General features: G+C 40.3%; 1 protein-coding gene across 1 annotated transcript; it reads right to left on the bottom strand.

Annotated features, from left to right (window-relative positions):
* On the bottom strand, window positions 1–25,838 carry SLC30A8 (solute carrier family 30 member 8). Its single transcript, XM_070392327.1, has 8 exons — window positions 25,768–25,838; window positions 20,822–21,021; window positions 11,939–12,085; window positions 10,924–11,077; window positions 7,023–7,173; window positions 4,967–5,072; window positions 1,809–1,943; window positions 1–146 (listed from the first exon to the last, which is right to left on the bottom strand). The coding sequence occupies exons 1-8, from the start codon at window positions 25,836–25,838 to the stop codon at window positions 1–3; spliced, it is 1,110 nt and encodes a 369-aa protein (XP_070248428.1).
* Between the last annotated feature and the right edge of the window lie 1,570 nt (window positions 25,839–27,408).

Below are 27,408 nucleotides of genomic sequence, written 5' to 3' on the forward strand. Positions count from 1 at the left end.
CTAGTCCTGGGGCTCTTCACAGAAAAGGCAGCCGGGGTCCTGGTCGGCGGGAGACTCCATCTGAATGGTGAGTGAATGCACAGGAAAGCTATTGCTGAGGGCTTTAGCAATCTCTCTCCGAATGGCCTGGCTGTCCCGGCTGGCTGCTGTTGAAGAGGAATCATAGTGAGCCTGACACTGATTGCACACAAATAGGCAACTACCACATCTCAGCTTCAAGCACTTGGTGGGGCGGGGCACAGGCCTAGTGCTCAGAAGGAGCCAGGTTGGCTCTGACAATCAGCTACATCTGTACAGACAAGGTGTGTGTGTGTGTGTGTGTGTGTGTGTGTGTGTGTGTGTGTGTGTGTAGGACGGGAGGGGGATTTTAGGGCAGCAAAGTACCCAGACACTATGGGAGCTCTTCTTCACAATTATCTCTGGGGTCTGGCACTCCTAGGAGCTGAGTATGAAAGTGGAAATGAGCCCTGGAAAAAGCCAAGACAGACCTGTTATTTCTTATACAGCCTTGCTCACCAGTCCCCAGGGACCTCTGGGTTGCAGCCCTTATATCTAATCAGAACCTATATTAAGGCTGGTGACAGGAGGCAGGGAGCATTTAGAGCTCCCCACAGGCCTTTCTTAGAGCAGCAACCCTCACTCCATCTTTTCTCTTGTCCCCAAAGGTATCAGGAGGCTGTAAAATTCCCTCCACAGTAACATGATTACTAGGTTCTTCCATTTGCAATAAAATATTAGTGTTGTGGATGCTGTAAATTCCCTGTAGCCAGATCTGAGCCTCTCAGCGAAGATCGGGGTGTCTGAGAAAGCGAAGTCCTCAAATGACTGTCACTGATGTTCCTGTACCTGCGTCTACATAACTTCCTGAGTTATTTTCCAGCAGCCTAATGTGTCTTATTGGCCTGTCTCCCGAGGCAGAGAGATACCTCCCACCACCCAGTTTCTCAGCTCTAGCACATACCCTGGACAAAATCACCTTCCACTTGAGAAAGTCATTTTTAGAATAAATCCAATTTCCTAAGAATTATCTCACATGGTTATAGAATTTCTAACCATCCAGTAAAATAAATAAATATATATATATATATATATATATATATATATATATATATATATATATCACCATTAATTTTTACTACCAAGTTTTTTAGGTTGTTAGAACCTTAAGCCCCAGTCGGCGTGGCTCAGTGGTTGAGCATCAACTTAGAAACCAGGAGGTCACGGTTCAATTCCCAGTCAGGGCACATGCCCAGGTTGTGGGCTCGATCCCCCATGTGGGGCATGCAGGAGGCAGCCAGTCAATGATTCTCTCTCATCATTGATGTTTCTCTCTCTCTCCCTCTCTCTTCCTCTCTGAAATCAGTAAGAATATATTTAAAGAAAAGAAAAAAAGAACCTTAAGGATGGAACCTGTGTATGCTTTATCTTTCTTCGGTGATAGGCAAAGCATCTCATACACAAGAGATACTCAATGAAGATTTATTGTTGAAATCATCCCTATTATTTAACCGTTTGAGTTCCAAGCCAAACAAGTGAAGTCTAATTTTCAGAACCTAAGGACTTCAAATTTGGGTGGCATTTTTACCCACTTTGCCCTACCCTCTTCAGTCAGCCTCTCTAGGAATAGCATCAGCATCATTGTTGCCATGACAACATTGACAAGGGGTATGGTTTTCAAAGGCCCTTGGTAATACAAAGTATTTCACAGTTGTTTAGACAGGTATCGGCCACTAAGGGCAGCTCTACAAAAAGGAGGAAAATTACTGACTTTACAGAACAAGGACTGAATTTTGTCCAGTCTTACTGACCTGCAGCAACATGAGCCGAGAGGATCACCTGGTTCGTTGTCAAAGACCAGATGTGCAAGCTGTGCACAGACACCACCCCATCCACCCCTAAGATGAGCTCTTTCACAGCATTGTAGTTGAGGTTCTTTGGCACACCTGACAGAAGGAAAGAGTGGGAGGCTATTGTTATTCCACTGAATATAGCTCATCTAGATGGCCAATTGGGGCTGTAAGTTGGGGGGGTTGATATCCTTAACCCGCCTTTTTCAGGATGTAAGAGCCTTACTCATTGGGATTTTTCTCCTTAGGGCTCATTTAAAATTCTCTACAATTTGATTTTAGTTTAATCCCACTTCATATTATTTCGCAGAGATAACAAAGAGTTGGTCAATATGTAATTTTACTTAATTAGCTGCACAAAGCTCAGGATAGCAGAAACAAATTAGTGGGTTTTTTTCTCAGATTAGTCATAGAATGTCTATACAATCATGGGTGAAGTTGTTGTATTATAGTAATAATAATAAAGACATAGCTTTGTTGAGAACCTATAGTAGGCCAAGGTTTATGCTAAGTACTTTATTTATAATGATTATCTTATTTTCATATTTACAAGAACTTTATGAGCTAGTTTCATCAGTGCTATGATTCCTATTTAACTGGAGGAGAAGTTGGGAGACAGAAAGGTTAAAAAGCATTGCTAAGGCCACATACATAAGTGGGATGTGAGGGTCTGCAGTTCATGTTCTGAGTGTGAGGTGTTATGCAAATGCTAGACTCTAGGGGTTGCAACCCACAGTTGACTATTATGCCTAGTGTGTCATCTCTGCAGAGTTTCATTTAGCTCTTGAAGACCTGCTATCGTTCATCTAGGACCCGTATGATAAAGTCATGATCCCATTACTTTTTGTCTCTCTTGCCTCATTTATCTCTTTACGTTCATGAGGAACACAAGCCCACTATTACTTATTTTACTCCATGAAATAATGTCAACGAGCATGAGGCTATGCTCCCACGGACCTCCGTGCTCCATCACATTCTAGAGACCATTTTTCCCCTGACAGAGAGCCTGCAAAATATTAATGCATCCAGGAAAGTACTCAAATTAGTGTTTAAAAAATAATTTCCCAGATTAATAAATAAATGAAAAAATCGCTAAATTACAGAATTGCATATTAAGTAAATAAGATAAAATATTCCACCAATCAGATTAGGAAGGAAGAGAATCAGCAGTTTGATAATACCCCATGTTGGTGAACATGTGAGGAAATGGGCACTGTTATAGTCTATTGGCCAAAAAGATGTTGAAATAGTTTTTTGGCAGAAATGACCATATCTGTCAAATTTTAAAATACACAGAACTTTTGAAATGGAAATAACATTTCTAGGAATTATTCCAAAGGTGTACAAATGCTAAAAATATATATATATGCACATGAATGTTAATTATACCATTGTTTTCAATGGCCATCAATAAGTACATGCATACAGTGGAATAGTTTATAGCTATGTAAAAAAAATGGGGTGTTTCTATGTATGTATTTAAATGGAAAGATATCCAAGTGAAAAAAACAAGTGCAGAGCAAAATAAGTACAAATCCAGAATCCTATTTGTTTAAAAAATACATACATACATTATATGTGTATATATACATTATATGTGTATATATACATTATATGTATATATGTAAATATTTATATGTATATATATTATATATAATGTGGTATACATTGTATGTGTATATATGTAAATATTAATATGTGTATATATATTATACATTTATGCATTTATATAAGCGTATATATATATATATATATATATATATGTAGTTATAGTTATCTTTTGAAAGATTTATGTCAACTTATAAGTAGATGTTACCCCTGAAGAATGGGACTGAGAATTCAAAGTAGAAAAAAAGGGGAGACCTTTAAAATTCATTTTCTACTTTTGCATATTATTTTAAAATGTTACCAAAGATAAGTATTCTTTTATGCTATTCTAATTTGAAAACCTAGTTTAGAAATTAAGCATCTACCAGATAGGAGTTATCTGGCAGTTTCCATAATTAACTGTCCTTTCTTTAAATAAATAAGGAAGATAATCACCAGAGCAAGAGACAGGGAAAGTGGAATATGGTCATCTCCACCAATAGTGCACCAATCTGCCTTTTATCCCCCAGGTAGTCAGTAAGTGCCATCCTAGCGACAACAGCTGCAGCTCAGCACTTGGCCCTCAGGAAAGGAAATGGGTGTATTTGTGACTTGACAAATCAAATATTGTCACCTCCAGAGCGAGGAAGTTCGCTTGTTACTCAGTGACATTTGACTCCATTTGGTTTCACTATTATCAACAGTATCATCTGCCAACAATGAGACTGTCCACTGAGAACAGAAACCTTAAATGCGAACTGCTTTGACGGCAACTGTTCTCTGAGACTGTGTCTTCCTTATTTCAAAATGTGCTAGACAAAAAAAGAAAAGTTCATCCAATATCTGGATATTTATGATCATCCAAATGTTTGATCCGATGCAAACCTCTGGTTCTGATAGAATTTTCTGGGAGCCATTCCCAGCACCCTCCTGTAGGAATCTTCTAAGTGCTACGAAAAGACTGATTCAGTGGTTCTCAAAGTGTGGTTCCCCAGACCAGCAGCAGCAACATATTGTTAGAACTTCAGATTCTTGGGCCCTGCCCCAGACCTATGTCTCAGGAAGGGTGTGGGTGGGCCCAGCAATCTGTGTTTTAACAAACCCTCCAAGCAATTCCGATGCCACTAATGTTGGAGAACTGCTGGCCTAGTCTAACTAGGCAAGCTCTTCTGAATAGCTACAATGCTGTTAAGGATAGGTTTATACTGTCTTTCTTGTGTCTTGCCCATACATTTAGGGATAAACTAATATCTTTACAATAACTTCCTCCATGTCTATCTTTAGTGTGTGTGCATATTGTTTTTACACTGAACCATAACATGTAACAGTTACTGGAGGAAAAACAGAAGCCAATACTTTTTAGTTGTTCCATATGAAAGAAAATCATAATATTTGTTTTCCCCCAATTCTTTATCAGTTTAAATGTTCTCTGTGATGTATATTAATAATGAGCATGCCTTGAGGCTACCACCTCTTGTGGTTATAGGGAAGAGAAAACGTGGATCTTGGGAATAAAATAAAATCACTCCTACCTTCCATGAGTAAGATGGAGAAGTCCTTTAAGACTGTGACGGTACTGGCCAACACCAGGACAGAAAACACAAATGTGCAGATTGAGTCGGCCATTTTATAGTCTGGCTGGAAAATACAAGGGCTTTAGGTTAACTGAATGTGTGTCTCCTTTGAAGAAAGTCTGATGAATAAAATATGTAAACCTCCCTTTTTCCTTCTCTCTCTATCACCCTTTCACCCCCCACTTAACATCCAACTTGACACTTGATATCCAATTCAGAGGCAACTTTCTGAAGACTCAATCTTTCTTTTAAGCCAGGGGTGGGAACCTTTTTTTCTTCCAAGGGCTATTTGGATATTTATAACATCATTGGCGAGCCATACAAAATTATCAACTTAAAAATTAGCCTGCTATATTTGGTCAAACAGTTAGTTAACTCACCCCTAATGCCTTGGCAGGGCTGAACCAAATGATTTCTCAGGCCTTATATAGCCCTCAAGCCAGACATTCCCCACCCCTGTTTTAAGCTTGAAACTACCAGTGACAGAAGAAGAGAGACTACAGGGCATCTCCCATCATTTAAGAAGCGAAGGGAGAGATATTCTTGAGTATTTTCTCAAGAGGCCTGATTTGACTTCTCAGAAATGAACAGAAGTACAGAGTTTGCGATGAGCTGATTCGCATAATGCTCATTGACTTTTCAGCCTTAATTATGATGAAAGGAAAGCCTGTCATCTGCTGAGAGGTTGCATATGCCCGAGGTACAGCTGGAGTTTGGTCTTGGCAGACTGGGGTTAGTGTGGTTTCTTCCCTTCCAAGTATGAGACATACTCGAGACAGACATCTTTGATCCAATCCTAAGAGTACAAGCTGAGGCCTCATTCTTGCCTCTCTCGCCACTGAAACCCTTAGCCTCAGGGTGAAACACCTGCTATTTTGTCTCTGATGCAGTTTTGGGCCACAGAGAAGTCTGCCTCATTATGTCTAAGAAACTTAACCTTTATAAGCATACTCTCAAATTCGATTAACCCATACAATTTTGAACTATTTCTCCTTAAACTTAAAGCTTTCAGTGAGTGAGCATTTGCTGAATTCAGATATGTTTTTGTAATTTGTATTTAGGTGTTTTCATTTTTAGTAAAATTAATGTAGAGTTCCTGCTATCTGGGCAATCATGATAAGAACAAAGATAAATGCTCTTCTCCATTACCCTCTTCCCCCCTCCCCCGCCCCCTTCCCCCTCCCTCCCACTCTCACACGCCTGTTGGTTCTCAGTACTACCAAATGCAAATCTGCAATGAATATTTCCTTAGGGTCAGAGGCCCACCCAAGGGCCATTCCTACTTTCCATGAACACTTCTGACCTTTTGGAGAGAAGTTACCTCTGGCCAAGCAGCAGGTACAAGACCCACACTAGACTCCTTTCCCAGAAATATGAATCTTCAGCAGAATGATAAGAAATTTTAAAAAATGAGTTGAGTCATATTCATTTTAGTTTGGTGTCTGAGACAGAAGTTGGATAGTTTCTGAAATCTAGATAACAAAAGTGACCCTTATTTGTATCTTGATTTCTGTCTGGAGTACATCCAATAAATTTCAGCCAATAATATATATAATATATGTATATTATATATATGTAATTATGTGTATATATAATTATGTATATATAATTATATATAATTAATTTTTACATATATTTTATTTATTTGTTTGTTTATTTATTTATATATTTATTTATTACTTAAGTGAGCTAGAGATTTTTTTTCTGTTGCTTACAACCCTAGATCTCTAAGATATTTATGGCTCCATTGTAGTGCACATTGACCCGATGATAAAAGGAACTACTTTCTTAAAGGACGGGAAGCCCTGCAATTAAAGACAGAGCTCTCAGGAATTTGGAAAGTCCAAGGTTTCAGGCTTTGAATGTTTATTTGTTTAAAATTTGCACAATAGTTAGTGGCTTTAGGAAAAAAATAGTCTGTCCACCCTCCTTTCTGTTAATTTTGGAGGACCCCCTTTTATACTACTGGGTCTATAAAATTGCTATGACAGTGAGTTAAATCAAACATACTCACCTTGAAGTAGATGATAAGTGCGCTGGTTAACACACTGATGCTCTGAAACAGATCCCCAAGCGCGTGCACAAAAGCTGCTCTGACACTGGCATTAGCTTGCACTTCCTTGTGACTGTGGCCAGGAGGCCTCTGGTGCAAAATCACACTTAGTCTGAACAAGAGAACATGTTCTCAGCACACATGAGATTAACCCTTAAAAACCTACCCGGCACAATGGAAGAGTTAACAGTAGCATATATTATCCAAATTGACAGGTAAGTAAAATATTCATGTTTTAAGATATACTGTTTTGGACTAATTTTGAACACAAGTGGATCATAGCATTTTCAATTTTTCACAGAAGGGCAGACAATGACGATTCGCCTCAGTTTTCCTTTCCGCCTAATGCTCCCCTTTCACATTAAAACTGGAAAGCATCACTTCTTTGATGAAAGCCGAGTATTGTACAATGAGGAGGAAAAATATCATTTATTGAGGGTCTACTTACTGTCAGGCTCTGAGCTAGGCTTAAAGCTGAACTTTGATGGGAGCTTAATTAGATGTACTGGTTTCAAATTCATAAAGCAGCAGGAAGGAGTAAAACAAAATAAGTAGTGAATTTCATCAGGGCTGGATTTTTTTAATCTTTTACTTAATTTTGTTCATTTACATAAGAATTTGAAATTTTAATGGCCAATGATGAGCATACTGTGCTTATGTATATGTATCTATTTATCCAGAGAGTAAAATATATTAATATATTATAAATGTATTGCAAAATTTAACATTTCCTATCCAAATCAAAGTCTTAAATAGTAGCCATTATAAATTATGCACCTGATTCTATTTATCTACAACCTCAAGAGGTATTAGACCAAAGGCAAAATGAGAACTTTTTTTTACTGATGGCCAACAAGGAATGTTTTGCCTAGAAACTTCTCTGTACATTTTGTAACAGAGGTTTTAAAGAAGTATTATTTAGTACCACGTACCCTTATTTTCAGAAAAGTGTCTGTCAACTCTCAGACCATCATCACGTGAACTGACTACTGCCCACCGGGATTTGCTTTTCACATAATGTTTCCTTTTTAGACTGTCAGTGTTTCGGCAGAAATTGACCCTCAATTCGGAGCTACCATTTCAGGGTCTTCAGACAGCCTCCCACGGCTGGCTGTTACTAGACTCTCTTTCTAGGTTTGCTACTAGTATGTGTGCTCATCATGTTGTCATTCATTCTTTCACTCATTTTATTAAAAAAAGAAAAAGAAAAACTTAGGGACCCATGTATGCTAGGCACTCTTAAATGTTTAGGGCATAAGAGTAAGTGAAAACAGACATGGTCCCTCCCCATTGTGGCTTCAAGCATGAAGGAGATGCAGAGAATTTAAAAAGACAGACACACACATACATGGAAAATTCTAATTATAATAAGCCTACTAAGACAGTCAAATAAGGGAGTCTGATGTAGTTAGCAGGACAAAGCAATTGAGTCATATGTGAAAGGTTAGAGTTTGGCTAGGAGGGAAGGGAATGTTCAGGCAGAGAAAATTTAGCATGCAATGGCCTTAAGGCTCTGTCAATAATTTTCATCCTAGAATCCCTTTACAACCTGTATTATAACTTTCTGTCCTGATTTTGAGTCCCCCAGGAATAAATTTATTCCCAAATTGTGGTTGTCTATTCAGACAACACAGCCTCTACTTGTACTTGGAACCTGTAATTCCAGTTCTGGGAGAAAACACTATAGTCACTCAGTAGCCTTATCCATTAATAACTACCTGCTTCCACAGGGAAGTCAAAGCTTTTTAATTTCCTTATCTTTCTGAGCACCTGAAAATTAAGGTCAAAGTTCAACAGCAGTTGCAGTAAAAAGAAAATGTGTGTGTATCTGTTTAGAAAGTCAAACTCAATCACCGAGGGTCCAGATTTATGTGGTAGTTAGCTAGGGGTACCCTTCATCTTCGTGTGGCATCGATACAATTATGTGCCGTACGACTTGGGAAATTATTAATATTTTTATTCTTCCTGCTGCCTTGTGGACATGTTGTTCTCCTATGCAAAGATGATGTTATTGATCCCCCGTCAGCAGGACATGTGCTCTGGCTTGTCTCCTAGTGGTGATAGATTGGGATTGATCTCCCCAATGCCAATGTGAAACACTTTTTCAATATAACTGGGTGGAAATAGGGATCTAGTCAGTTACAGCAGATGAAATATCACTCTTCTAATGGTTTAGCTCAGATATTTTGGCAATGGTTTGCAAACTAAGAGGTGAGGAACAGAGGCAGGCACAAGGTAAGGGTACTAGAGGGACCTGGGGAGCTTTCTCTACATGTACATGCTCAGCTTTTCCTCTAGTTCCAGAGATCCACTGTGCCCTCGCTTTGAAAACACTGTTTAAGATGCCATTCTCCTATCACTGTCTTCTTCACTTTCATGTATAAGTCTATTGCAGTATATCACATGGCAGTGCAAGATAGACAAGCAGATGATGCATAGATAGTGTATGAGTTTCCTATTGCTGCTGTAACAAGTTACCACAAGCCTTTCTAGCTTAGAACAACATACATTTATTATCTTATCGTTTTGGAAGTCAGAAATCTAAAATGAGTGTGCAGGACTGCATTCCTCCTGGAAGTTTTAGGGGAGAACACACTTTCTTACCTTTCCCAGCTCCTAGATGTCACTTACATTCCTTCATCTTCAAAGCCAGCAATGCAGCATCTTCTCCCCTCTCTGACCTGATGCTTCCCTTCTATAAGGACCTTTGTGGTGACATTGGGCCTATCTGGATAATTCGGATAATCTCCCCCATGTCAAGATCCATCTTTAACTTAATCACATTTTTAAAATTTCTTTTATCATGTAAGGTAACATATTTAAAAGTGCGAAGCCTTAGAATATGGAAATATTTGAGGGGCCATTGTTCTCTCTACCACAGATGATACAGATAGATGGACAGGCAGACAAATAGATACAGTTTTAATTAGGGTTGTCCAGAATTATTTTGTCAAATGGGAAGGAGCAAATCGACCAAAAGGATCAAATCCCTGGCCTTAAAACCCCATTGTGATAAGCAACCAAGTAGCTCATTTGGAGAAGAGCAGACAAATATGGCAATGATCACATGTCCAGTAGGACATGGTCACACATCCCATAAGAGTGATTTTTGACTACCTGGTTAAGGCGATGAACCAACAGGTAGAAAATAACGAATTTAGCTAATATAGCTTAAGGCAGAATTTTCATATAGTCAAAATATTGCAAAGATATGGTAGAGTGCTTATGAGAGAAATAAATTCTGCTATTAGTTCTGTTAAAATATATGAAACTAATGACCATTTTATGGGATGTTGCAAAAGAGAATTCAAAACTAGAAAGGGGACTAAAGTAAATAAAATTTAGGATCCCTTCCACTCCAGCTCTATGGGAAGCCATAATATGCCCCTGTAATAAAAACTGAGTAGGCGTAAGTCACGTCCCGTGTGGAACCATCAATATGCATGCGAGCAGAATGGCTAGGACCTCATTCTGAGTATGGTGGGTCTAGATTCAGATCCTGGCTCTACACCTCCTCACTGGCAATTCATTTAACCTCACTGAGCTTCAGTTTTCTAATCTGGAAAGTAGGGATGTTGTGAACATTGAGCTTGATAATGTAGATTAAAAGATATATCACAGTCCTTGACACACAAAAAGCATTCAAAATGGTAGCTATTAGAAGCTGATAGTAAAATACTTAAATGAGCACAACCAACCTTACTTTCAGCCATAGAACCACTTGAGCACTCTGTCAGGTCTCTGCCATCCTCACAAGTAGAGGAATTAAACACAAGCAAGAAATAGAAGCAAGAACAAACACACATCTGAGTCCAGACAGGGTTAAAGGCAAGATTCCTGGGCAGTGTGCGGGGTGACTTACACAATGTTGGCTGCCACGGCACAGCCCGAAACGATGATCATCACAGTGGCCTGGATCTGGTAATCAGGGTACAGCAAGCGCTCACACGCCAGGTACACCAGCACACCAGTCACTGCCCAGACACACAGCATGGACAGCAGGGCACCGAGGATCTCTAAGGATGCAAGCACACAGACGTCCATGCACAAAGCATTCATGAATCACCTTAGCGTCCCCAAGAGTCATGAGACATTCCTGTCCCCTCCCCCCAAAAAGAAGCTTTAGACTAGTTCACTCTGATTCACAAAGCAAAACTTTGGAAGGATTTTAGCACTAAGACAAGCTGCTTTCATGTTGCATTTATAAAACACCAGCATCTGAGTTCATTATGCTCCGTGTTACTCAGTAATTTGCAGCAAATTTTAAAAGCGTATTATTTGTTGCCCATGCGTGCTGTTTTCCTTGGGGATTTTAATTTAAGCAGGTGCTAAAATGATTGAAACTTATTAGGAGATGAAATAATGAGACACAAACAGTAAAAGGCATTTAGAAACTCTTAATTTTGCCATAAAACATTTACAACGTGCCGGTACCAGTAGCTTCTGTGGATTAAAACAGTAAAAGGGGAAGGCTTCAGAGGGTACTTGAAAAATGAGTTTCATTTGCCAACCCAACATCCCATCAACACAGAGGTGAGCTCAGAGGTATATCAACACTCTAGATGCATTTTAAGAGCAACAGTAAGGAAAAGAAACATAGGATGTGACATTTACATTGACATTTAAAGATAGGATAGTGTTCATGTGCCCACTGAGTAAAGTACATTTGCTCACTTAGGAGTTCCTTTATGCCTCTCCCTGATCTGCAACTCAACCTTGGAGGTGGCTTTGAAAAGCCTACCAGGGTCTGGGAACATTCTGTGCGTCAGTGATTAGGCACATTCCAGAATTTTGACCTCGGCCTTTAAGCAGGCACTGTAACCAGTTGTTTCTCATTGTGGGCACTCCACCATGAGCGCTCTGTCGGTGAACTGTACCTGCCCGGTGCCATCCAAAGGTCAGCCGCTTGGAGGGAGGCTTGGAGGACAGCCACAGGGAGAAGAGGCTGAGCTGGAAACTGGTCAGGTCAATCAAGAGGTGGGCAGCGTCTGTGACGACAGCAAGACTCCCCGCGATGTGGCCACCTGGGGGGTGCACAGTATCACACGGGGTGAGGAGATAATGGCCCACACAGGGTTCCCAAACTACCCAGGATCCCCAACCCATAATCTGAAATCAGCCTGGAAAGGGAGGTTGGGGACCCTTGTGTGGGGCACAACTAGATTCGTATGTGCTAACCCGAGTTGGTGAAATGTCACAGACCCACAGAGCATTAGAAGAGACATCAGCATGGATCCAATCCACCTCTTCTTCCCAATTTGACAAGTAAAGAAACAGAGACCCAGAGAGTGGGTAGGATTTGAACATGTAGAAATGAATGTCAAGGCCAAGGCCATTCCCAAGGGGGAAAGGTACAGAGACTGGAGAGTGTGGGCATTCTTGGGGATCATCCCCGTCAGATGGGGGCATGGGGATTCAGAAAGGGCAATGCAAAACGATGAGGCTGCAGAGGGAAAGGCCAGATTCACAGGCTCTCACACTGCAACTGAGGACCTGGACTTCCGTCTGTAAACCCGATAACACAATGGCCCACTGATGGGTTTTTGTTTATATTCTTTTGCCTTGTGATTTTACCATAGTCTTTACTGCCCCTGTCTTCTCTACTAATTTGCATTATCCACCTGAGTTCGAGACCCCTGTTAGAAATAGGGGGGACAGTAAAGCGAAAGGACAGGCAACTTCTAAAGGGACTGCTGAGTGTAACAGTCTGGTAAAGCATAGAAAGAAAACCCATGCCTCGAAGGCCTGGCTGGCTGTTCTCTCTGTTCCCTGGGCTCCCTCTGCTTCCCTCTAGTTCTCTTTTGAGCAAAGACCTCCAGCCTCCACAGTGGAAGCCAAAGGAAAGCTTTGCTTCTTCCCTCCCGAGCAGAGCTTGTTGTTCGAGAGCAATAACCTTTATTACTCTCGCTGCGTCTTCCCAGCAAAGAGCTTCTGCTGACGGATCGTCCTCCCAGCAGCTGTTTATTGCCTCCTGCACTAAAAAGCGACGGCGGCTGTCAGTCATCAGCCCTCGGTCATCAGACTCACCTTGTCGGCTAATGATTTTTAAGAATTACATATATGGCTCATAATTGCAATAATCCCCACAGACTGCTGGCTCTCGCTGCAGTTAATAACGCGTTTGTCAAAGTTTAATGGTCTGAGGGAAAGTAGTCTTCAAGCTTGTTACTGAGCTGTCAGTGCAAAAATCACAATGATTCATTAGCCAAAAAGTAACATTTTGCTAACAAATCAGCTGTCCTTCCAATTACCCTGGAATGTTGCTCTATCTGCCAAACCCGGGCCTGATAATGAAGCTGTGTTGCTAATGCATTATTTCTTGCCTGGAAAATGACTGCAGGCAGATAAGCAGCACACCACCATCTCAGCAATGAATGATGATGGTGATTCTATGTGCTGAGCTGAAATCGTAGCCCAAGTCAAGGAAATGAGGTCTTATAGGGTTTCTTCAAGAGGCTCCGCTGAGTCAGGAGGCAACTGAGGAAAAAAAAAATGGCCTGGCTTTGGAAGAAGCATGTTGGGGGGTGGGGGTGGGGCGGTCTGGAAACCAAGAACCATTTTGCAACCATCAGAACCACTTTTAAGAACCATTCAGAAAATTGTGAGCAATCTTGATGAGTGGCTGTGGAGCAAAATTGTTTGCAAGAGGTAGTTTGCAACTGAACTTTCATTTGCTTCTGAATGCATGGTATATGAGTGACAATTAATTCAATCATCCCATCAGTATTTATTGAGCCCTTACTGTTCACGGTACAGGAATAGGATACACAAAGATAAAGTTTAAAAATCCCAGTCTCCCCCAGCCTACATGGCTCAGTGGTTGCGCATCGAACTATGAACCAGGAGGTCTCAACTGGATTCCTGGTCAGGGCACATGCCCAGGTTGTGGGCTCAATCCCCAGTGTGGGTGTGCAGGAGGCAGCCAGTCAATGATTCTCTCGCTCCCTCTCCCTTCCTCTCTGAAATCAATAAAAAAAAAAATATCCCAGCCCCTCTCTTCTGTGATCTCACTAACACTCACTGTGCTGAAGACATGCATGACAAATAGGCTAGAAGAGTAGAAGGCCACTCCCACTGGGAGCTTTGGGGAACTTTTCACAGGAGAGAGGGGGAAGGATTAGCTAGAAGAAAAGGCTTTCTCAGGGAGAGGTAATAGCAGGAAGGAGAACAGAGAGAACTGGAAGAGCATGGAACCTTCGTGGAAAAGCAGGAGGTGTGGAGTTTTGGCAAAATAATGGGAAATCAGACTGCAAAGGTGGGTTGGAGACCCTTGTTTGGGCATTATATGTCATGTTAACGAACTCGAATGTCATCCTATGGGATCAGGGGATCTACTTATGATTTGGAGGCTGGGCTGTGACATGTTCAGATCAATATTTATGAGGGAGATCTTTGCCAGCAATACGGAGACTGTCCTGGAGGGAGAAGCAGATAGCAGTTAACACACAAGGGTAACAGCCAAAGGAAATGATGATAAAGGCATGAAGTCAGGCGGCAGCACTCATTTGTCTGGATTGCTTGGCAAGATGTAGAGAGCAATGCACGAATAACAAGGTAGGAGAGGCGGTAGGACTGCATTCTGGAAACAGACCCCACTGAGGCCTGTCGGGTGGAGATGACAGCAGAAGACCAGGGGGCCACTGGGCCTGGGTCTCATGTTCACCTCAGAGTCAGAGTTGTTGTAAAGCACACATGATGTGTTCTGTGCAGAACATAGACATCCTGACAGGAATGGAAGAGCGAGTTGGTTGTCTGACAGCATTTGCCTTGTTTCCCATTCCTGGACTACACCATTGTATGCTAGTAAGCCATATTTTAAAAATTCTTTCATTGCCTTATGAATAGCATTATTATACGATGTAGCTTGCTATGCCAAAAACTCACTGTCTGTGAGTTTGAATTATGTAACAAGTATTCAAAACACACCACAGTTTGCACAGGCATGTTTTGACATTTCTTAAATTTTTAATACCAGGAGCATCAGGAAATGTAAGTGGTGGAAGCTATTGAGATACCCTGGCTCTAGTGGAGAGTACGGCTCTTATCAGTGAAGCTTGTGGTTACCACACCACCCACCTGGATCTTTTTCTTACTATGAAGATATACATATTTTTTTACTCTGAGATACTTCCCATCTCCACCAGCCAGCCTCCAGCTCTGTATTTCTATCTAGCAACATAGTGCCTCCTCCATTCCTGCTCGCCTCTAAGCAGTCCTGCTTCAGGATGCCTTTCCTGACCACTCTCAGTTTCTTCCAGGATTGGCCTTAGCTGACCTTATCTTTTGTGAGTTTTTCGTGTCTTTATGTCCATCTTTTCAAATTGGGATACATGTTTACATCTACAATGTAACTCATCTCTTTATGGCCTTTCTACAATTAGGAATTTCACAAGCAATCTGAAAGAGCCCCAATTCAAATGCTTACCATTTGCAACAGCATGGATGGACCTGGAGAGCATTATGCTAAGCAAAATAAGCCAGTCAGAGAGAGAGATAAATATCACATGATCTCACTCATATGTGGAATATAAAGAACATCATAAACCGATGAACAAAAATAGATACAGACACAAAGAAGCATCGAACAGACTGTCAAACTTCAGCAGGACGGCAGGGGAGGGCTGGGGGTGGGGGGGTCTGGCTAAGAGATCAACCAAGGACTTGCATGCATGTAAGCATAACCAGACACAAGGTGGGTGAGGGCATGTGCTGGGGGGGGTGAGGGAGACCAGGGGGAGGTCAGTGGGGGGGAAAGCAGACATATGTACTACTATTTGTAATACTTTAAACAATAAAAAAGAGTCCCAATTCAGCAGGTTCAAAGGACATTGATGCTTACAGCCTTCTTGGATCTTGAGTTCCTCCCTCCCATTTGCTCTACAAACTGAGTTCAGTTCTCTCTCTAAACACAGATCTATGACCTGATTCTCCTCTTTTTTTAAATTTTTTCTTGTATTGCTTAAAATATTACAAAGAATAATACATATGTCTCCTTTTTTTCCCCCTTGACCTTCCCCCGGCCTCCCCTACCCCCCAGTGTCTTGTGTCCATTGGTTATGCTTATATGCATGCATACAAGTCCTTCGGTTGATCTCTTAACCCCTCCCACCCCCCAACCCTCCCCGGCCTTCCCGCTGTTGTTTGACAGTCTGTTCGATGCTGCTCTGCCTCTGTATCTATTTTTGCTCATCAGTTTATAATGGTCTTTATTATCCATAAATGAGTGAGATCATGTGGTATTTTTCTTTCATTGACTGGCTTATTTCACTCTCCAGTTCCATCCATGCTGTTGCAAATGGTAAGAATTCCTTTTTTGCAGCAGCATAGTATTCCGTTGTGTAAATGTACCACAGTTTTCTAATCCATTCATCTGTTGATGGGCACTTAGGCTGTTTCCAAATCTTCTCTTTTAAAACGTCAATTACTCCTCCAGGCTTGCAGAATGAGTCCAGATTCCCCATTCCGTATAGTCTTTCTTGAACCCCCAACTACTGTTCCAGTTTTATTCTCCACAACCATGTTTTACCCTACACCACTACCTTCAGTAGGTCCTTTCATTGGTAAGTCATAACTGCCTAACTTAAACCAGCTTAAACAGTAACAACAATCAAGTGACAATTTATTAACTGAGGACAGATCTGGGTGGGATGGGATTGGGTGCAGCCCACACTCAGGTTCAAAAATGTTGGGGCTCCCCTCTGTGTCCAACTATTGCTATTTATTGTCCTAGAGCAGTGATGGCGAACCTATGACACGCGTGTCAGAGGTGACACACAAACTCATTTTTTTGGTTGATTTTTCTTTGTTAAATGGCATTTAAATATATAAAATAAATATCAAAAATATAAGTCTTTGTTTTACTATGGTTGCAAATATCAAAAAATTTCTATATGTGACACAGCACCAGAGTTAAGTTAGGGTTTTTCAAAATGCTGACACGCCGAGCTCAAAAGGTTCGCCATCACTGTCCTAGAGAAGACAGACTTCCTCCCCTTCGGCAAGAAAAGTGGGCCTCTGGAAGCTCCAGGTTCAGAGCATTTCAGCATAGTATCTGCAGAGTAAACAGAGCTTTTCCCCCGAGCCTCCCTATGTAAAGACCCAGAGACTCTGATTAATCCAGCTTGGCATCTCACACCCAGCCTTGTCTATGAGCATGAGGTACCTGGGCCAGGATACCAGAACTGCAACCAGGCAATGAGTGTGAGAAAGCTTGCTGAACACACAGTACTGGTTCACTACCAACAGTGGCGCCCAATGTGGCCGCCTAGCAGACTCACTTGAATTGCTTCCTGAGAACACATACTCCCTGTCCTGTTGCAGACCCACCCGCTCAGTCTCTCCAGGCAAGGCTGATGTTTACTCCTGAAGGACAATAATAATAATAATAATCAGGTGCTGGTCATTCAGGCCCCTCCATCTGAAAGGTCCCCTCACCTCCCTCTTAGCCACCTCTCCATGTCTACCCGCCCCCGCTTCAAAGATTGGCTCAAATCCCATCTCCTGCAGGAGTAACCTGAGAATAATAATTGCTTTCTCTGACATGGTCAGAATGACTTTAGGGAGGAAGTGAGCTGTGGGCTGGGCTCTTGAATCATGGCCAGTGTTTTGATGAGTATGGGGGATGAAGGAAAGTGTTTTTTCATTCAAATGGAAAGTCATGAGCCAAAGCTACAAAGATATTAAGATACAATGATTATTTTTGCATTCAATGAATAAATGGCTGAAACAGAAGAGCCGTGTAGGGAAGTAGTAAAGGAAAGAGACTGATAGTCTGTTTGGCAGCCAGATGGTGGAATGGCTTGAAAGCCAAAGTAAGAGGTTTTCATTTTGTCCAGGATGCCAGAGCTTCCCAATATATTGATCTCTCTCACTTGGGGCTTAGCACAGAGGGAGCCCCTAAACCAGGCTATTGTTGCCACAGGTATTCTTGCCAGTTTACTTCAGTGCTCAGTTAAAGTTCCTACATTTGCCATGACGGGGAAAGGTTGTGAAGGGCTGAACTAGGCAAAGGAGAGCCAGGGAAGAACTTTCAAGACAGAATCAACATGATGAGAGCAATGTTTTAGGAAAATCTGCTCAAAATAAATACAGCTCAAATTCCAAATGGTTGTCAGTATCCACTTAATTTCTTTACTGACATCACTTTCCTCCGACTCTAAAATTACATTAGAACTCATAGACCAGTTATCCAGGAATGAGAAGGTAGCTTCCCATTTTACCCCCTAAAAATGCAAGTCATTTTTTAAAAGCAAAGTGATAGAGCATAAGAATGGGTATAAGGAGAAAAGTGAGGTTTTTTGGAATGGAATAATCATCCATTCTCAGATGGTTATTAATTTTTTCTCTATTACCCAAAAGGTAGCATAAATTAATAACCATCTGAAAATGGACGATTACTCCATTAGCATCTGCTAAGCTATTTTTTTCCACTATAATGGGTAGCAATCAGAATTAATTGTTTTCTTCAAGCTATGGAGTCTTATGGCCCATGTACTCAGACTTTTATTGCTTTTCAAAACTGGAAAAGAACTTAGACTTATCCAGTCTAAGACAAATCCAGGGTTGTTAATAACCTGCTTCCAGTTGGTTTACAAAAATAATTGATAGCACACAGTTCCTAGAGCCAGGGTAAGTCTTTTGAAGGAACTGACTTAATAGCTTGTGGAATAGCAAATAATTTACTTTTAACAGTTCCAATCTGGAAAACTGTCTGTGGATACCCACTGACATCTTTGCCAAAGGAGTATTCTTTTTCATTACTGAAATTCATAAGGTTGTGGACAATATTGCATTGCTCATGAAAGAGACTGACAAAATGGAAAATCTAAAAAACAGAACCCTTTCAAAATGCAATTTGAAAAGGTGATGTCTGGAAATTCACAGCCTTCCAATAAAGGCCTGGCACCGCCCCATTGCGAACGCAGCTCAGGAAGAAGTAGAAACTGGCTTGTTTCCTCCAGTACTTTCTGCCTCTGCTTCTTCCTGGATCCGTGTGATGCTGAGAATCGATGGCATCTTCTCCCCAGCTGATGTCTAATCAGCATTCTGAAGTGAGATGGCCTTTCGTTCACAAAACTCACTTTTCTCCTTATACCCATTCTTAAAATCATAATTAGATTTTGGAGAAACCTGAGCAAAATTATTCTCATGCTTAATTAAAATAATAAACTAAAATAAATTATGTTTATCTTTCTTTCTGTTAAACAAGGATTAATAAGGAAATAATAAGAGCTATTATAACATATAAATTTGCATTAAATAAATGTGTTACTACTGACAAGAACCAGCAACAGGAATCATGAAATACCTTAGAACCAAAACCTATTGTTTATAAAAATTTGATAAATGATAAAGAAACATCAAAAATCAATGGAGAAAATAATTATTTCATAAATTATACTGAAAACATTGTTAGCTGTTTAGAAAAAGATTTTTTGTAATATATTTTATTGATTTTTTACAGAGAGGAAGGGAGAGGGATATAGAGTTAGAATCATCGATGAGAGAGAAACATCAATCAGCTGCCTCCTACACTCCTACTGGGGATGTGCCCACAACCAAGGTACATGCCCTTGACCGGAATTAAACCTGGGACCTTTCAGTCCACAGACTGATGCTCAATCCACTGAGCCAAACCGGTTAGGGCTAGAAAAAGATTTTTTTTCAATTCTTAAAACATATCTACTTTCACATTGATTTAAAACCGAACAACAAAATGGTATTTATCTTCTCAGTCCCTGGGAAGGCTTACTAGGCACTAAATTGGTGAAAGAGTAGTAAAAAAAATCAGCTAAAAATAAAATGTTCAATACAATTATCTCTATAAAATTTTAAACTTCTCTATGTCAAACCAAAAATTAAACAAAAATTAAAAAGCAAACAAAAAGCAGTAAAAGTACTAACAAACATAACAAAAGTTTAATATCCTAATATATAAAGAGCTCCCAGAGATCAATATAGCCAATCATAAGTTCTCTAAAAAACAGACATTAAGAGGCCAACAGGAATGCATTTACAGGGAAATACAGATCACTAATAAGCATGCAAAAAAAAATGTTCTAGCACTAATGGATGTTAAAATAAAGCATATTCATTTATATATTAACAAAGATTTCTCAAAGATTAAAATAAGTTCTGATAAAGATTGGAGAGCAATCATTTTCATGCAGACCTGGCAGACATAGGAATTGTATTAAGCTTTCTGGATAGCAGTTTGGCAATATGCATCAAGAAGTAATGAAAATATTCATGTCCTTCAACCAACTATTTCCACTTTTAGGACTCTCTTTGAAGAGATTAACCAGAAAGGCAGGCAGAGTTTTATTCAAGATTTTTTATTGCAGCATTGTCCATAAACAGGAAAAAAAACCTACATTTCTAACAATAGAGAGATGGTCCTTTAAATCACAGTGGAGTGTGCATTGTTCAGGCGTGAAAATATTTTCAGAGCATTTGATGGCATGGTCAGAAGCATTTAGTGTGCTCTCGGTTGTGTTGAAAAACTGAGCTATGAATAGAAAATATACTGTATGGAAATACTTCATAATTTTATTGGCAGTTATCACCCTACTGTGGGATGGTGGTGAATGTTATTCCGTTTCCTTTTATTTCCCAATGTATCTACAATGAGCCCATTGTTACTTCATACTTACAGAAAGGTTAGCTCTCACTTTAAAAGAAGGACCTAGGTCACCCTCCTGTAAGGATGGAGGATTTTCTTTGCTTGGTTAATCAGAGAAGCCTCGTTGAAAAATACTCACCCACAACCTCTGCAATCATGAAGACGAAGCATATTCCTGAAGCAGCCCAGAGTTTCCACTTGGCGTAGACATGCTCACTTGCCCTTTTCTCTGTGGCCTTGGCATTACTGTGACAGTGATAGATGGCCCCGGGCTCCAGCACCTCTGGCTTCTCTCCAGAACAGTGATCTTTAGTCACGGGTTTCTGCTGGCGATCCACACTACGCATGAGTTCAACAGAAGCAAGAAATGAACATGGCTGCCAACACCACTGACAGCCCTACCCCTTCTCTGAACCACTGTGAGGACATTTGCTAGCTATCTAGGAAGCTGTAATTCACAGCTCCCTCTACAGGAAATATCCCATGTAAGAAACAAGCAAGAAATGTCTCTCTGAAGTCTCAAGTACTAAAAGTTTTGCTCTTATTCAGTCAAACTCTTCTTCAGTCTCTACTCCCAGTGATTAAGAGATATCAAAGGAGCAGGAGGAAGGATGCAGATACATTTCCTTCCCAATAACTTCACTTTGAAAAGATATTGGATACTGTCCCACAAATCAAAAAAGGAGTGGGAACATTGTTAGATATGTGTCTGTGAGCCAACCGATGATTCGAATTCCCACCATTGCATGCCAGCACTGTCACTTTCTTCTCCACGACAACATTGTTAATAGATCATAGCAGTTTTTCCTGCTAAGTCCATGTGGACCCTAGCAACCTTCTTCACACAGCATTGCGCACAATCTCTACCAATCCATGAAAGTTATAATGGAAGTTGAGACTTACTCATACTTCCTATAGCAAGCAGTACATATCAGTTCTGCTAGTTCTGCTCATGCAGAAATCATTATTTAGAGCCGTTTATAGTATTATAGAAGTTCACAGATGGAAAGATTATAGATAACATTTAGTCCAACCCCATAATTTCTTAGCTGAAATAATTAGGGTTCAGAAAGGTTAAGTAATTGCCTGAGGACAAATAGCCGGGAAATTGCAGAGCTGGGATTCCAAGACTCCCTGTGTCTTCCAGGTCACCCCACTTTGCTTCCCTACCTGAACTTCAGAAAATCTAAAACCAATCTTTACTGATGCTATGTTGATGTTCACAGATCTTGAACTAATCATTTAATTGTTAAATAAACTTATTAGAAGCATTAATAAGATTATTAGAATTAAGAGCTTTGTATTCATGACTTTGAAAGATATAAAAACAGAAATAAATTAGCCTCCAGTTGAAGAGCTATTTCATTTGTCTTATCACCAGCTGGAATTAAAGATCTGCAGGCTTTGGCTTAGATGATGATTTTGATTCTGACTCTAATTATCATTATACTTATTTTTTCTGAATAAAAGAATATATTTATTATAGAAAATTGCGAATTACAGAAAAGCACAAACAGAGGGCAAAATCACTGGTAACCTTACCTGCAAGAGACAATTACTATGGACATGTTGTTGTTTAGCTTTGTAGTATACAAACACAGTTTTTGTACATAATTAAAGACCATATTAATTAGGATTTTTTTAATTGCAAGTGCAGAAAACAAAGCTCATGGCAGGTTAATCAATAAGTGGGGATTATTGGTTCTGAAATTTAAAATGTCTGGAGGTAGTGGGCTTCAGACTGATTTATCAGGGCTCTGGATCCATTGCTTAATTCTAACTGTGCTTCAGGCTGGTTTTCCTCGCGATAGTGGGATGGGTGCCCAAGGCAGTCAGGGCTACACACTTGCTATTTCTTATGCAAGGAGTGAAAGTGTTCTCATTTCCAACTGCTAAACAAGAGTTCTAAGTTGCACGCTGAGTTGGCCAAATGAAAACCAACCCCTAGACCCAGGGGACTTTGGATGGGCTGATTGCTCAGACCTTGTTCCAGTCAGAATATTGGCTAAACCCAGCCATGCTGACTCCTCCAGCTGAGAATGGGGTAAATACTACCTAAATCACATGGATGCAACTCGCTGGGGATGGGCCAGAATGGACTGTGGATGAAATGACAGTGTCACCACAGGATCCTACCAAAGATATAGCTTTGGGACCTGACTCTTAGCTGTATTTATTGTTAACATTTCCTCAATTTATTAAATATTCTACATCATTACTTTTAACCTGTAGAGATTGTTATATTTAATATAGATCTGTCACAACATAATTACCTGAATTCCTATTATTGGACAATTCATTTTTTCCAATTATTTGCTCAGATAAGCATCACTTTGATTCATATTCTTATATTTAATCTTTGCTCAATATATTATTATCTCCTTAAAGTGTAATCTCAGAAGGGAAATTGCTTGGTCAAAGAGTATCCATATTTTTAAGGACTTTGATGTATATTGCCAACTTGACTTCGGAAGGTTTGTACCAATGATGTTAATAGCACTCAGGATTTTGAGCAGTTCCACAAACTCTTCATATTGCAATAGGAACCACTTGGCAAGAGGCACATAAAGTATTTAAATCTATACATTGTTGCCTTTGTAATGTGATATATGCCCTGATAATAAATAACCATATACTGTAATAGTGTGGGTCCCCAATGGTCATCAACTCAAAGGACCCTGAGAAGGCAGCATGAGCAAGACAGGGCCACCAATTGTTCTAGCACTGTTTATATGAGCACTGGTTTATTTTATATTTTCCATGAATCTTGTGGCCAGAGAAAGATAATTTATCCCTGGACAGTTTAGAAGGCAGAAATCCCACCAGAGCACAGCCTGTGGACAGTGCCACAAGAGAAAAACTCAAGAACACTGGCCAATTTTGACTTTTAAATACCACTTTCCTGTAGACCTCAGATTGACCAATATGGCTATCCTTTGGACTGAGATTGAACTTGAAGCACTCAGCCAGACATCCATGGCTTAATAGGGTCCATGGATATGGGATGCAGAGTGTTCATATATGTGTATGTGTGTGTTTTATGGGTGCATGAAAAAGTCCACAATCTTCATTGGGCTCCCCAAAGAATCTATGATTCTAAAAGTTAAAAACCCAAGTTAAAATGCATTCCCCAAGATCTCATTAGAGCAAAGTGGTCTAAGTGTCTAGATGCAGTGCAGGCTCTTAAGCTGAAGGATAATGTGAATCTCAAGAAGAATATTTTAAAAGGTGATTCTAAAAAGCAAATGCTATGATGCATCCAAAAAGTAAGTGTAAATTTGCTACCACTGAATTAATCACTGTAGATTTCCACGTGTTATAATATAGTTGAGGCTCTGAAGAGCAGGAACAATAGACTAGAGCAAAGAAATTCACTACAGCATCACAGAGAAAAAGAGGGAGAAACAGGTTCTTGACTGGGAAAATGAGGGAACAGGAGAATTTCTTCCGGGTCTAATTGTTTTTATTTGAAAAGAAAAGAAAAACAGGTTTGACCATTTTTATCCTCACCCTATCCTGCAAGCTAAACACATGTCTGAGGCAAATGAGACCGTATAACCATAAATGATTGGCTTTATGTGCCTCACAGAGTGCTAGTGGTCTATTCTAATGAGAAGGGAATACTGTTATTTCAATAATGTAATGCTCTATTAATAGTGTCCAAGGTGTTAACAATTTGTTGTACAAAATTTCTGCCTGACCTAACATGAATCTTTATTGTTTATGAACTTAAAACATCACATGTAATATTACTTTCTAAGAAAAATAATTCTTATAAGGTGAGATAATAGATGATCTCGGTTCTTTGTCATATGTTTGCAAAGCAATGTTATAAATATCCTGAGAGAGAAAGCTTTTCTTTGCAGCTGCTCAGACAGTTGATTCTATCAAACATGATGTTGCTGCTCTATGGAATAGTAATTTGGTCCCATGAAACAAACAGCACTACGCATATTATTAATGGATAAGTATTTTCTTCACTTCTGCTCCTAGCATGCATGTATTTCAGATTTTCATTCATTCATCTCTACACACTGAGTTTCTCTTTGCTCCCCACTTGGATTGAATTCCCCAAACAAGCAAAACTCATTCTTACATGTCTCTGTCTTTACCCAGCAATATCTCCATCTGATCAGCTTTCCTTAACCCTACTTTCTATGTAAGGTTTCTCTAACCTTACTCTAATTCCCTTTATTTTTCAGTGCTCAACCTATCGCTTCTGAAAAGCTTTCTCTGACTTCCATAGTCCAGCTAAGACCTAGGTTTCCTTGAGATATTCTCATTGAACACCCTGAGAATGACACATGCTATTTTGTAATTGATTTTTTCTTATATGTATTCCATATTAGACTCCAAGTTTCTAGAGGACAGAGATCTGGGACTAGGAGTCTTTTCTTCTCCATTATATATCCAGGTGTGTTCAATCCATAATTTTTAAATAAAGGAAAATGAATTAATATATTGTACATGGCACTGTGGGGGATATTCAAAGGAACTAGAACTATTGTAGACCATTAAAACTCAGCTCTTTTATTATAGGTGTGTATATTCAATAATGGTATTATATGATAAAGAAAATAGCAAATAATTTTCTTGTGCAAAGAGAAAAGCACTAGGTGTGGATGGAATAAGGGTAGAGGAGTGAATTGGTAGAAGATGATGCAAGAGGTGGACAAATAACTTTAAGATCAATGTAACCACAAATTTTGTCACATCTTTGAAAAGCCTCCCTTCTTTCTAAATATAATGTAATAAAATATACTATCTATTTTAAAAGTAGAAGTAATTGAGGAAAAGAAAGGCAACCACATTAGATTGTATATGTATGTTTTCTGGAAGGAAATCTACAGATGGAAATACATGCATAAAGGGTGTCCTTCATGCTCTTAGGATACTTAAGACTCAAATCATGGAGAGTACTGCATGTTTCAGGATATGAATTATACAAGTCTGCCAACAGTTTATAAAATTTTACAAAATGTCCCAATTTGCACAGCAAAAGTTCCCAGTCTGAAGCTGTGGAATCTAGGGATGTATTGAGGATTGAAGACAGAAAGCCGTGAAGCAGAAACAGATGGCTGTTACCTGTCTAGTGTGAAGGCATACATCTTGGTGGCTTTGTCAGTCACAAGATAAGTTCTTTCCGGGAACTCCATGGTGGCCAGGATGAAAGCTTTTGCTGCGACTATGGTTATTCTTGTTATTGTTGCTCTGCTGCTGCTGTTCAACTCACTGTCCAGTTTGGGAAGCAAAGCAGCATTACAAGCATTCACACACTTTCCAAAGATAAAAATAAACGGGCTTCCGGGACTTAATAGAACAAGCCTCCTACATCAGTGTTCTTGTAGGTCTGCTAAGCTTACAGGCTCCTGGAGTACCACCTGGCCTCATTCCCTCACCCACAAGCTCCTTCCTAGAGAGGCGTGCAGGGAGGATCCCATGGTGTGTGTGTGTGTGTGTGTGTGTGTGTGTGTGTGTGTGTGTATGTGTTTCCCGTGCTATCTGATTCCACTGTGCTTTCTAAGAGGCAGAGGGCTCAGGGCTTCCTTCTAATTGCTGATGTAGAGATTTGGTCTTCAGAGCACACCTGAGTGATCTGCAAACAGCTACACTCTGTACAATAACCTCATTTTTTTCTTTTTTTCCTTTTCTTTTGGGGGGAAGGTTCTCTCTCTCAATTTCTCTCTCTCTCTCTCTCTCTCTCTCCCTCTCTCTCCCCCTCTCTCTGCATTTCTCCTGCCATTTAGTTCTAAGATGACCTCTAAGCAGCTGTCAGGATTGACTTCCCTTCTCCTAGGACCATTTTGGGATTTCAGTACTGAGCAGAGGACATGGGTCATTAGTCACTAAAGTCTGTAGACTGAAACTGTTCCTGGTGTGGCAGCTTTGAAACCCTTTTGACAGGGAGGAGGAGGGCAGACTCAGCTTCTAAGTAAACAACAGCCATCAGCCATACAAGAACCAGAATGACCTGACTCACCCAAGGAAACCCTGCCAGGCAAACCAATCCCAACTCTTAGGGAAGGAGTTTTCTGAGCTGATCCCAGACACCTTCAACCACAGACTCCTAGGAATGAACATTTGATTTTACTACAAGAAACTTTCCTTTCCAAATAAGAAAAGATATGATAGCCCCAGGGGAACAGGCCTTTGTATGTGGGCCAAAGAGCATTCAGGGCCTGTAGGGATGCATGCAAGATGGGCAGTGCTGAGTGGGAAAGGGGGCGTGAACCCGACCATAGAGTCCTTTTATTCTTTTCCCTCTGTCAACACTCACTTCTAGTGAGAAAACCTTCAGAGCAGTGTGGTCCAGAGTAGCCCAGTGACCCAACATCCTGACAGTTTGCCCATCTTGATGAGCACAAACCTCAATGACCCAATACAATAAATATTGTCCCCAGAAGGAGAATGGGCCTCAATGGCATTTGCAACAGCTGGTGAGGGGGAGAAGTTGTTTTTGGCTGAGAGGGAGAAGGCAGGCCTCCTATCACATCTGTGGTGGAGCTGTGCCACTTCTGTGAGATTTCAAACACTATAATATTAATTCTATGGTGCCCAACCGGAGTGGCTCAGTGGGTGAGCGTCTATCTATGAACCAGGAAGTCATGGTTCGATTCCCAGTCAGGGCACACGCCCAGGATTGTAAGCTGGATCTCCAGTAGGGGACGTGGAGGAGGTAGCCCATCAATGATTCTTTCTCATTATTGATTTTTCTATCTCTCTCTC

This window comes from Myotis yumanensis, unplaced genomic scaffold, assembly GCF_028538775.1.
Source record: "Myotis yumanensis isolate MYYU_CA2020_CCGP unplaced genomic scaffold, mMyoYum1.0.hap1 SCAF_15, whole genome shotgun sequence".
NCBI classification, from domain to species: domain Eukaryota; kingdom Metazoa; phylum Chordata; class Mammalia; order Chiroptera; family Vespertilionidae; genus Myotis; species Myotis yumanensis.

Coding starts and splice junctions, on each gene's coding strand:
- SLC30A8 (XM_070392327.1), bottom strand. CDS start 25,838: ATGGAGTTCCCGGAAAGAACTTATCTTGTGACTGACAAAGCCACCAAG. Junction 12,086..20,821: donor CATGATTGCAGAGGTTGTGG/GTGAGTATTTTT, acceptor TGCACCCCCCAG/GTGGCCACATCGCGGGGAGT. Junction 11,078..11,938: donor CTTTGGATGGCACCGGGCAG/GTACAGTTCACC, acceptor TTGCATCCTTAG/AGATCCTCGGTGCCCTGCTG.